General features: G+C 45.9%; 2 protein-coding genes across 3 annotated transcripts in view; one reads left to right on the forward strand and one right to left on the reverse strand.

Moving 5' to 3' along the window:
* POLR3F (RNA polymerase III subunit F) overlaps positions 1-11551 on the reverse strand; it is a 28329-nt gene extending 16778 nt beyond the window's left edge. The window contains exons 1-5 of the mRNA XM_066595772.1: positions 11423-11551; positions 9242-9359; positions 7783-7850; positions 7072-7139; positions 5148-5260 (exon numbers count right to left, since the gene is read on the reverse strand). Of these exons, the coding sequence (XP_066451869.1) occupies positions 5148-5260; positions 7072-7139; positions 7783-7850; positions 9242-9359; positions 11423-11478 (423 nt within the window). The 5' untranslated portion in view covers positions 11479-11551. The remainder of the gene's footprint in view (positions 1-5147; positions 5261-7071; positions 7140-7782; positions 7851-9241; positions 9360-11422) is intronic.
* A 128-nt stretch (positions 11552-11679) lies between these two features.
* DZANK1 (double zinc ribbon and ankyrin repeat domains 1) overlaps positions 11680-12958 on the forward strand; it is a 46333-nt gene continuing 45054 nt past the window's right edge. For both annotated transcript variants that reach the window (XM_066595773.1, XM_066595775.1), the window contains exon 1: positions 11680-11788. The gene's annotated coding sequence lies outside the window, so the exon portion shown is untranslated. The remainder of the gene's footprint in view (positions 11789-12958) is intronic.

The raw sequence follows: 12958 nt of genomic DNA on the forward strand, positions 1-12958 counted from the left end.
AAATATATCATATAATCCTAGTGTTTTAAAGGGGTTTTTCAAGAAGCACAAGTTATGCTCAAACAGTAAGACAGTGGGTAACTTGCTGATGAATGGGGGTCCAACCACTGGGTTCCCCACCAAATCCGAGAAGGAGCGTCCGAAGCATTTTGTCAGGAGTGCAGTGATGGCCAGGTATGTGCGCCTCTATTTCTTTAATTTCAATGGGAATGCCGAAGATAGCCAAGAATGAGTGTTCAGACCCCCACCCATCAGCAAGTCATCCCTATCCTGTAGGGGAAGGGGAGGGGAGAGGCAACTTGTGATTTTGGGAAAACACCTTTAATTATATCAATAATGTATAAAAGAGGAAGAATATACAAATGTGGATTAATGTAAAGAAAATAGAATTCACAAGAACGTCTGCTTCTTCAGTGGACTTCTTGTCAAAATCAAAAATGGATGGCGTTTGTGGAATCATACAAAAAGGAAAGCTTTGTGGTATAATAAAAATAAAATACTAGTTATCTACCAATTTTCTTTAAAAAGGTATTTTTCTGGGATATTTAGGATAGGACTGTCACGTGACTTTTGCCAACAATCGTATTTTTAGTCATGCAGACATGGTTGGATGTCCGCCACGTCAAAGGGAGGGAGTTCCCTGATGAAGACTTTCCCCTTTGTAAGCCAGTAAGTGGCTCTCATTTTGGCAGACTGAAGCAGTCCACTGAATTAGATTAGGCGCTCATCTGAAAGGCAGCTATGCGATATATCCCCTGCAGTGGCTGCTGTAGGGAAAAATGCCTCAATGGCCAAGGTTTTTCCCAGTAATATCAGTTGTTTATCAGGTTTATCACCGTGGCAACAGTGTACTTCCAAACAAAAGTTCAAAATTTTATCCCCGAGAAGAACTGTCTGACTAATACGTAAAACGTAACGTTTATTAAATAATAAAATAAAATTCATGGACGAATACACACACAAAGTATTTAAAAGCAACACCCAAGGGTGATGAACGCAACCTTGTGTTTGAGACCTGAGGTAACTCAGCGACCTCCTTAAAGACAAAGTGCTTGAACATATATCACCTACTGTCTGTATGTCATACGTCTTCGTGATGTTAGTACGTATGGCTACAGACCTCTAATTGTAGTGTATATATAGAAGGCACTGTTCAGAGTTGTAACGAGGCAGTGCATCGATAGATTATGCCTCCTTCATCTCCCCTCGTACCGGGTGGGATATATCAAAATTCACTTATAGGGCAAAGTAGAACTGTATTGTCACCTCTAAGGTTCACAGTGAATTGACCCTGGGGTGAACTTCCTAGATAGAAAATACTCAAAGGGGTGAATATGACTTATATCTCCGTTGGGTATGTTTCATTTCTACTAGCCCTGGGTAACGACACTAGTGTAACATTATGTAGATTGATATTACTGCATTAGGTACACCCATTCAGCGCGTATCTTAGTAATGCCTCCTTCCCACGAGCGTGACGGGGTCCGCCGCGTAATATTACGCAGTGAAGCCCGTCACGGCGCCCCCCAGAGCCCCTATACTTACCTGCGGGAGATAGCGTGAAATCGCTTCCCCGCCCACCACCGCCGCGTCACCGCCCGTCACCGCCCACCACCGCCGCGTCACCGGCCGTGTCACGTGCACGGCCGGCCGTGTCACGTGACGCGGCCGGCCGCGTCATTTGGCGTCATATGACGCGCGGCGGTGGGCGGGAAAGCGTTTTTTCACGCTATCTCCCGCTGGTTACAGCGGGAGATAGCGTGAACGGACGGCTTCCATTGACTGCAATGGAAGCCGTCAGTGCGTACAGCCCGTCCTCACCCGCAGAAAATAGAGCATGCTGCGGGTGAGGACGGGAGAAATCGCGGTGCGTAATTCCGCGCTGGAATTACGCATCGTGAGCATTGTGCTATTAGGTTCAATAGAACCTAATAGCTGCGGGCAACGCAGCGGATTTTCGCCGCGAATTACGCGGCGGAAATCCGTTCGTGGGAAGGAGGCCTTAGTGCACCGACATGCAGACTGGTATTATTGCATTCAGTACACTCTTGTATTACTGCACTAAGTGTACCAACATGCAGACTAGTATCACTGCATTAAGTACACTCCTTATTGTTACTGCACCAAGTATCTTAGTGATTTTATCTTTCTAATCTCTTTATGGGTAATCTCTTTCTAATCAACGCGTTTCCGCAACAGGTACTTTAGCCTGTTGTTTCATCAGGACAGAAAGCAATACTCCAAGGCTGGGACTTAGATGACTGGTCTCTCAGTCTTAAGGAGTTTCTAGCCTAACTTATAAATTTCAATGACATATGCCCAACACTCCACTGGATGCAACAGTGGAGAGTAAGGGTTAAGTTGGTTTAAGTGCAACAGCCCATAAGTTCAGGGCACAACTTGTAGCACAGGTAGCTACATGGATAGAGGCAGCAATGGTAAGTGAAACTAAAGCTCCAACTTAAATACTTATAGCTCCGCCGACATTGGTCATGTGGGGATGTCTCTGGCCCCAATCAGGTCCTTAGAACTCCGACACATCCTCCCTGTGACGTCAGTACGTCATTGCGTGATCAGGTGGCCAATCCGAGTACCTCCCACTCATCTCGTCCGTTCATACAGCGTGACCGCGTCATCACGCTAGGCCGTGTCACGTCATGACGCCCGCGCTGTATCCCACTACAGGGGATGCGTTGCCAGGACATGGCGTGCTGACGCGAACATCTTGCGACGAAGTCCGTCGCAGCGTCAAAGTCGTCGCTATCCACAGCCAATGGGAGTAGGTCACCAGCCCCTCCCATCTCTTCGTATCTTAGCGCATGCGCAGAACCTCCGAATATGGACTTAGTCTTTGGTAGGTTAGCGCCTGCGTATGGAGCTTGGGATTGGACTTGGTTAATTATCCGGTACTCAGATGCATCCCTGATACCAGAGATATCCTACATTGATAACGATGACGTGAAGGGGTAAGTGTGGTGTCTAGAGACATCTAGGTCCACAGTCCAATAATAAAAGAGGTCACAAATCTCCGTGTCTTGGTTTCTTTGATTTAATTTCATATCGGAATACCTACACACATAAAAGTTTATTAATCCAGCATCCTATGACTTATAGCTGGACTATCCCACCCGCGTGTTAATTTTATTCTCTACATCATTGATCTAATCTCTAATGTCTTCACTGGGGGGAATCCGGCAACACATGTAGAATCTTACAAGGGTCCGTTTGATCGACACCGATACTAGTGTGTATACATAAATAGTCATGGCCCTATGGTCTTGGCATATTTTCATAGAGTGATATACATTCATAGAGAAGGAGATAAATTAATCCCATTATCATGGCATCAAAACGGGGACTCTTATTACCATGCAGCGACGGCACAGTCAAATGCAGGGAACAATGCATATAGAGATTAAAGATATTTGGTTTTGATGTTATTGTGGTCCTCAAATAAATGAGGTAAATGAAAGAGTTTCATTCAGGCCCTTAGGTGCACATGTATCCAATCTATATATCCATGTGCATTCTTTCTGTAATAGCCTTTTGTCCAAGTTGCCTCTTCTTCCATTGTCCCTAACGCATTCAATGCCCCGAAATGTCACCAGATCCGGATTACTGTCATGTACCTCCTTCATATGTACTGCTAAGCTCGTTTGCTCCTTTCTATTGATGTTCCCAATGTGGGCTAACACACGACGCCGTAGTTGCTGTTTAGTCTTCCCTATGTATACCAGTGGGCAAGGACATGAAGCCAAATAAATTACTCCGCTCGTACGACAGTTGATGAACTCTCTAATACTGTACATTTTCTGTATGGAAGGGCTTGTAAAGGTAGTACTTTTTGGCATGTACTTACATGCTTTGCAGCTACCACATGGGAAAGAGCCCTTTGGTGCTTCTGTTGGAAGCCATGTTGGATTTATTGGTATATGGGACAGATGACTGTGTACGAGTCTATCCCGCAGATTCCTGCCTCGTCTGTAGGTTACAAGGGGCCTACTGGGCAAAAATTCTCTCAGATCACTATCCTTCATGAGGATATCCCAATGTCTAGTGAGTATGTTTCGAACATCTTGTGACTTATCGTCAAAGCAACCGATAATTCGCGTTGACTCAGATGTGGATTTTTGTTTCGGTTCCAGTAGATCTTCTCTCCTCAGTTCAGTAACCATCATCTCTGATTTTTTGATGATTCCTTCTGGGTATCCTCTGTCTCGGAATCTTTTATACATCTCCGCAGCTTTAAGATTGTACTCGCTCTCATTGGAGCAATTACGCCGTGTTCTAATAAATTGGCCTTTCGGTATTCCGCGCTTCAGCTGAATCGGGTGATGGCTGGACCAATGGAGCAGAGTGTTCGTGGCCGTCTGTTTCCGAAAGATTGTGGTCTCAATGCAGTTATTCTCCGTACGTGAGATGGCCAGGTCCAAAAATGTTACCTTATCATGGTCAATCTCTGCTGTTAAGAAGAGGTTATGATCATTTCTGTTCAGATGTTCCACAAACTCAAAAAAATCCCTTTCGGGACCCGTCCATAGTACAAGGATGTCATCGATGAACCTTATCCACAGTTCTATGAATACCGTCCATTTTTCGTTTTCCTCACTGAACACCTTCACTTCCTCCCACCAGCCCAGGTATAGGTTGGCATAGCTGGGGGCACAGGGGCTCCCCATAGCCGTACCCCTGGACTGGTGGAAGAATTTCCTGTACAATCGTATTTTTAGTCATGCAGACATGGTTGGATGTCCGCCACGTCAAAGGGAGGGAGTTCCCTGATGAAGACTTTCCCCTTTGTAAGCCAGTAAGTGGCTCTCATTTTGGCAGACTGAAGCAGTCCACTGAATTAGATTAGGCGCTCATCTGAAAGGCAGCTATGCGATATATCCCCTGCAGTGGCTGCTGTAGGGAAAAATGCCTCAATGGCCAAGGTTTTTCCCAGTAATATCAGTTGTTTATCAGGGGTGCAGGAAGTGGGATTTGGGAGGATCAACCGATCACCCTTTCAGCCACATTTAGAAAGGGGGTGTCTCTTATGAGAGAACATCTTAAGAAAAAGAAGTTATTTTTCAGTTTATTTTTGGTATATAAAAGTACCTAGAGATAATTGCATGTAGATAAAAACTACATCTATGACTTCTTACCGCTACTGACTTGACAGCTTTAATGAGTTTCTTGCTTTCCATGTTTTTCAAGATTTTGTTGATCTCGGTAAGTGGGAGATTACTCTTATATCGGATATCTCTGCTCCATATTCCTAGAAAAAGCAGGTGGGATTTAAAATTTACTTATATACACACAGTGCAACCTTTTAAGAGGACCACCCAAAATCTCTTCACAGGAAATCTAGTCTGGATGAAGGGTGGTCTAACAGAGGTGGTCTATTGGGAGGTTTTCACTGTACTAAAACTGAATAATTCTGAATGATGTTAAGAATAGCAAGACTCTATAAAATGCTACAGCCCCTTTGTTCTTGTTAATAAGAGGTTCCAATTCATAAACCCCACCAATATTAACTTCTAACCCCATTCCTCTGGCATGTGATCCTTAGGGCATACTCACACCTGCAAAAGAAAGGACATGCGTGCCTATAATGCCCGCCGGTAAGGTCCGTGCTGCACATAAAGATATCATGTGATGTTCCATTTATCCCCGCGGGGAGTCAGCTCATCACTGAACACTGTGACAGCACTGTCACAGTGTTCAGTGATGAGTGGACTCCCCGTGGGGATGAAAGAATCCCCTGCAACAGCTCACACAGCTGTAACAGAAGACCGCAAAGCTATCCCATTGTTTTCAGTAGGGGCCGGCGCTGCTGCCGCCCCATTGAAAGCAATGAGATGAAAGCAACCCCTGCAGTGATGATTTTCAGGAGTGGGGGGGGGGGGGGGGGGGGGGGGAGGAGAGAGAGCTTGAAATATATGCCCTGTCCCGAAAATCATCCCTAGCTGTAAAGAAGAAGAAGAAGAAAAAAAAAATGTACTCACCTGGAAGCGCTGTCTGGCTATTCTCCCCGTCCGCCTTCTATATTCTGGGGGATTGAAAAGGAGGCAGCGCTTTCAGGAGGCGGGGATTTTTCAATCCCCGGCCACCAGAATACAGAAGACGACTGACAGGGACAGGGAGAAGAGCCTGACAACGCTTCTAAGTGAGTTAATGTTTTAGTTTTTTTTTCTACAGCTAGGGATGATTTTCAGAAAAGGTCTTATATTTCAATCCATTTCTTGAAAATCATCGCTGCAGCTGTTGCCTCAATCCCAATGCTTTAAATGGGGCGGCGGCGGCAGCAGCAGCGCTGGAGTCCCCTGCCATAGCTGTCACAGTTGTGGCAGAGGAACACATCTTCCTCCCTATGTCTTCAATGGGGCCTGCGCTGCTGCTGCCGGCCCCATTGACAAGATGAAGCCCCTGGATGTGACAGCATCCAGGGGTTTCATATCCAAGGAATCCCCTGCTGCAGCTGTCACAGCAGGGAATAGTGATTCTCTCCCATTGCGATCCTCTGCCACAGCTGTGACAGGGGATTCTTTCATCCCCGCTGCAGTCCCCTTGTCACTGAACACTGACAGGGCTGTCACAGTGTTCAGTGATGATGGGACCTTCGTGGAGCAGCTGCGCTTCTAGAAGCGCAGCTGCTCTACACACGTAAAAAACAGCACAGAGCTTCAGTCACATGCATTTTGCACATCCATGGAGCGCATTTTTTTCTCGTACACATAGGCGTGCAAAAAAGCCTGCTTGTCTGACTGAGCCCTTAGGGTCTTTTTGTAGTGAGAATTACCAATTTTAACTTCTGAGATACAGCTGCAGTCTACGAGAGCACCGAGTTGTTTGCAGCACTGCACGCTCCTGAGGACTGCAGCCGTCGTTCCATCGAAAAGTCTCAAAATAAAAACTTTTCAAACATCCTAATGTTACACATGCATACTTGCCACACTGGTTGTGAACACTGTATATTGCAAAGACACTAATAGTTAATGGCATATTTCATTCAATTTTTTCTTGAATACATTGGGAAGTGGTAGGAGAGGGAATGCAACATGTCCACTAACAAATAGTCAAACATACCTTTATTGCCAGCATCTTCAATAATCTGATATACTAACTTTTCTTGGTTGTCGGATCCTTTCATTTTACTGCAAAGAAGAAAATGAGAGAAAATAAAATAATTAACAAGAGGTAATTTGTTTAGAAAAAAAGCACTAAAATATTAAATGGATTGCCCAATTACTACACAATTTTCCTGCTATAGCTGCAATGGTCTGTTTGCCATGACGCTGGGACTTCAGAATGTTGTCATTAAAATATATGTAAAGAGAAGGCTGTGTGAATTACTAGCACTTCTCCATACGTATCAGTACCACTCATGTCACTATTACCATGGTCTATGTATCATTAGTTTGTCATTACTACTGCAAACTATCATGTTCTCCTAAACATCAGGCATGCAAAGATGTTTCCATGTAATCTGCAGCAAAAATAGTATGATGGGATGCTTGTCGTATGCTTCATGGAAAATTGTCACTGATTGTAGCGATAACTGGAAAAATAAAAAATCTCTTGTATAAGATATTAGCATCTAGGGAATAAGTTTCAATCCATCATAAATAGCAAAGTGGCTAAAATAGGCTTTGTGCTGACATCTAGTGGCCAGAATTAAAACTGCAATATTTCCTATTACATAAGATGTATAAATAAAGGTTTTTTTTCCCCACAAACACAGTATCATTTTCTAACCTCCAATTTCATTAGTCATGAATATGTGTCCATATCCCTTACCTAGCAGTCTGTGTGTCCTTCAGCCTATACAAAAGGCCAGTGCCACTTCTAAGCAGGTCCAACTGACCCTAGGGAGTTAAATATTTTTAAAATAAATATAAAGTACTACTAAAACACAAAAGATCAATGAACTATTCTTAATTCATTCCAACCCAGTGTCAGCCCTTGTCTGAGACTGAGATGTCCTTGCATAGCTCTCGTGTCGGGCGAGGTCTGACACATGTTTCTAAGGCTGGCTGCCCACAGGCAAGGTGTCATTGCGAGATCTGCTGCGATAAATTATTATGTGCCTCTGTTGGGTATTTCCAATGAATCCACAATAAGCTTTCCCATCTAAAAGTAAGAGCCGGGGAGTGCACGGTTGGCATGGAATTTGGATTGGAAAGGGTTAAAATATTGTGCTGCAGTCCTATGATAACATTTTTTCACCTGTATAACTTTCCATTACTGTATACAAGTTTCTAAGGTAGGCCCCCTGTCCACGGACGTGATTTCGTCAGCGGTAAATCGGCGGCGAATCACGCTGCCTGAAGCTTTCCATTGCGTTGCTATGGAAAGCGAAGGCCCCCTGTCCACGAGCGGAGAATCATTGCGGCTCTCCACTCGCGGCCGGCAATTCGCAGCATGCTGCGAATTGCAGCGATTCTCCGCGGTCAGCCTATCTATCAGATTAGACTGATCGGCGGAGAGTTGTCTGTGGCTCCTGCTCCCGGGCTGCGGCTCCCGCAGCTGAGATCTGCCGCGGGATACCACAACGCCCGTGGACAGGAGGCCGTACTTTGCGCTTTAATTTGTCAAAACGATCAAGAGCTCAGGTTGCCATCAGACAGAATGATAATGCATAGGCCTCAGACTGCTGACAGTTTGCAGCACCTGTACCCAGTTCAGACATCAGCACTCATCCTTCCTGTCCTGACAGCTTGTTATGATGGGTTAGTCAGGAGTGCAGGTTGTTTAGCTCATAGGTGACAGCCTAGACTGGAGAGAAGCTCAGCAAACTCTCAGCTGTGTGCAGTATTACCTCTATATGGACTCTGCGAATATTAACGGGACTGTCTGGGCCTTTTACTGTTGATGACCCATCCTCAGGATACATCATTTATAACTGACTGCAGGAGGGGGGCTGCCGTGTGAGATCCATGTCAATCAGCGGTTTGCCGGGCCTGCCGTCAGTGTGGTCAGCGCTGGAAGTAGATTTCATTTAATTCAATGGCAGCTGTGCCTGCAGTACCAAACCTGTAATAGTGCTATCTGCTCACTGTACCTTCATTCGGTCCGTAGAACAGCCAATTTGCAGGCATACCAAGTGGCAGACCCCCACCAATCAACTACTGATTACCCAGTGAAGATGTGAAAAAAAGTATGTTAGAAGGATGCAAAGTCTACCAGTAAATAAAAAGCCATTTACAAGCAAGCCAGAATCTCTACACAAGAAGAGATTTCCTCTTATTACACTTACGATGGACAGCAGACGGTTAATCGCCATCGCTCTCTGCTTCGCTTCGATATGAGGCATCTCATTTTGGATAACCTGATCAGTGATTCCGTGGGGGAACTGCTGACAGAGCTCAATAATCCTGAAAGAGGCAAAAATAAAGCAGGTTCAGTTCTCAGACAGAAGACGTATCCTGTAATAGCAGCTAAAGACAAAGTACAAAGTTAGGGGGGGGGGGCACACAAACGGATTTTAATTGCAGAATCCGCAATCGCCATCCCTGTGGACTTTTCTGTAGAAAAACACAGGCATTGAAAGGCATGTAGTTTTGATTTTTCCTTCACACTTGCGGATACAAAATGCGCTCCGACCTCTGTTATTGTGGCGCTGACAGCATGTGCCTGCTCAGCTGATCTGTCGCGGTCCAGAGCGACAGGCCCCAGCCAATCAACAATTGATGACCCATCCTGATGATGGGTCATCAATAGTATTTCGCTGGAAAACGCCTTTAAGGCCAGGCTCACACAGCTGTAAGTAGTCACGGGCCAGCACGCAGCAGGTGTGCAATAACATGCCTACCTGCTACATGCCGCCAATCCCCATACACTATCTTGGCATGTAATATGTGTCAAGATAGTGCATGCCGCAATTTTTTTTCCTGCTAGTAATGTGCACACACGGAAAACAAAAAAAAAAACTAATTAAAACTACATGCCTTTCAATGCCTGCGTTTTGCTGCGGAAAGTCTGCGCTGACGGCAATCGCAGATTCCGCAATTAGAATCCATTTATAGGAGACCCTCTTACAATTCGTCATCTCCTCCATCGCTGCCGTTCTAGTCCGAACGGAGGATGCCGATGTCTAACTAGTCAGCGCACTGCTCTGTGATTGGCCAGCGATGATTACATCAGCATCACTGGCCAATCACACAGCAGGTATAGCGCACTGGTAGTCTGACACTCCCAGTGCACTAATCTAAGGCCTCATGTCCACGGGGAAAATCAGATCCGCTGCAGATTCTACATGGAGAATCTGCAGTGGGTCCCTCCTGCCCCGCGGACATGAGCGCTGAAAATAGCAATTTAAAAGCATTTACCTTTCCGTAGCGGACGGCGAAGATCAGCTGTTCCTCACGGCCGGATCTTCATTTTCGGCCGGCGGATGAATTCCTGACGCCGGCAGCACATCGCCGGCACGTCGTCGACGTGCCGCGCGCATGCGCCGGGCACATCCGCCGAGCCGAAGCAAGGGAGATGCAGCCGTGAGGAAGAGCAGAGCTTCGCGGCCCGCTGCGGGTGAGTAAATGCTTTAAATTCCTATTTTAGGTCTCCCGCGGATCCGGACGGCTTCCATAGGCTTCAATAGAAGCCCGCGGGAGCCGTCCCCGCGGGAGACCCGCATGAAAATGGAACATGGTCCAGATTTTTTCATGCTCCATTTTTTTTAAAATGCCTTTTATTGACGATCCGCGGGTATTTATGTACCCGCGGGTGGTCAATGCATCCCTATGGGGTGCGGATCCGCGCGCGGGAGATCCGCTGCGGATTTTAAATGTCATTTTGCCCGTGGACATGAGCCCTAAAAGATGTGGCCGAAACGCGCTTATGTCCGCGTGAACAAGCCCTAATAGCGTGTACGTTTTCTGGTGGGAGAAATGCGCCGTACAGCATGCGTCCGCTTATAGGAAACCACCGGCAAGAAGAAAAGCGTAAACGAACAAGTGGCTTTTGGCGGGACACAATAACGTAGTCACTATAATACAGTGTACGGAGAAGAAGACAAGCCGAACGGACGCACAGCTGGGTGCGCAAATACAGTACACTGCATAATGAATGGGCCCATTGATGGGCTGCGCAAAACAGAGGCTTCCTGCGGATTGGTCGCGGCTCGTTCATGTCAAAGCCTACAATGAGCAACCCAAACCGGTCATGGCGGGGTTTGTTTACACGCAATCGCACATCCTGTAATAAAATATGTTCCTGCGAATCACTGGGTTTTTACGTGTACAGGGTTTGCGCATGTAAAACGCAACGCAAATACCCCGTGTGAACAAGCCCTGACTGTGGTGGGTGTCCAGGTACAGAACACCTGAGGCAGGTAGCCCACCGGGTCACTGTACCCCTCCAGCCACCATGAAGTACAGCATACTTTACCAACACTTCTCTTACCACAGAAGACCCCCCCCAAACAACACGACAATGTCACCTGTTCTCTGTCTCCGCGGCCTCCCCGCTCTCCTGCTTCACTTTCACCTCCGCCATCTCTCACACCTCTACTTCACCACCGAAACCACCGTCTCTCTACTGCGCATGCGCAGTCCGAATCCTGTCAGGAATAACGTGCTGGAGAAGCCTTTGCCCTTATTAAAGATGGCGGCCAGTGTCTTTCCGCTTCCTTTTCCGTGTTTTCGCTCTGTAGTGCGGGGGCGGAACTTGTTTTCGCATCTTTGGTAACTAAGGCAACGGGGATGTGCCTATGACTGGGCTCTGTCCTGAACAGGTGCGAGCTCTCCGGGAGAAGCGTCTGTAGTAACGGTGTGTATAGGAGTGACCGGCGGTCCTGTAGTGAGAGGTAAGAGGGGGAGGCGGGATGGCACTCAGTGTCTGGACTGCTGCCCTAAAGCTCGACACAAAAATGTAGATTTTTTTTTCTGCAATTGTGATAAATTTGAATTATTTTTTTTAATGCAGTTTATTCTTATTGCACATTGTATATAATGGAGGAATGTATCAGGGTTCATTCACACCAACGGAAATACCAATACAGCCCATTGATTTCAACCAGTTCATTCGCAGCGCTGTATTTTTCACACCGAGTGTTGTGTACAAAAAAAAAAGCGCAGCATGAACTCAACGGCGTGTGATCGCACGGAGAAAAGGAGTAAACAGCCCCCAACTACACATCCCAGATTAGGAGCAAAAAAGATCATTTTCATATAATGCCGACATTTATCATATTTTTAATGTAGTTTATTATTGCACATTGCATCATCAATATTAAAGCCGTTATCCGGCTGTGCAGGGCGGATTCTTCAAACATGTATTAAAACAATAAAAACAGCTGTAAATACTAATTCGTTCCCTCGGCAATCCGTGTGTCCGTGTGTGTACAAATGGCTACCACCTGACCACTTGCAGCCAATCAGAGGCTGTAGCAGTCACATGTCCTTCTCCCGTCAGGAGAACATCACATGACTGCTGCGGTTCCTGATTGGCTGCAGCGGTCAGGTGGTAGCTGTTTGTACACAAAGACCGGGAGGACGGTGCAAGCTGCAGCGGCAGATGTCCAGAGGCATGAATGGGTGAGTACGGCTGCTTTCCTTGTTTTAACATATTGGCAGCCATGTTTAAAAAAAAAAATGTCCACACCTGGACATTACCTTCAGGGCATTTTCACCCAGGGATCCTACCGTGTTTCCCCGAAAATAAGACAGTGTCTTATATTAATTTTTGTTCAAAAAGGTTTAACTTTTTTACATGTATAGCTGCCTGGACACTATTTAAATTGACTTTTTTAATTAACTGTTAGCAGGGCTTAATTTTGGAGTAGGGCTTATATTTCAAGCATTCTCAAAAAGCCTGAAAAATCATTTTGCATCCTCAAAAATTTTGGAAAATCATGCTATGTCTTACTTTCAGGGTATGTCTTATTTTCAGGGAAACGGGGTAGTACTGGGACTACTGCCGGGCAGCTAGACAAGACTATGGAAGCTAATATGTCAGCAGATGCCATTATGTTCTC

Source organism: Eleutherodactylus coqui, chromosome 3 (genome assembly GCF_035609145.1).
Source record: "Eleutherodactylus coqui strain aEleCoq1 chromosome 3, aEleCoq1.hap1, whole genome shotgun sequence".
In the NCBI taxonomy this organism is placed as follows: Eukaryota; Metazoa; Chordata; class Amphibia; order Anura; family Eleutherodactylidae; genus Eleutherodactylus; species Eleutherodactylus coqui.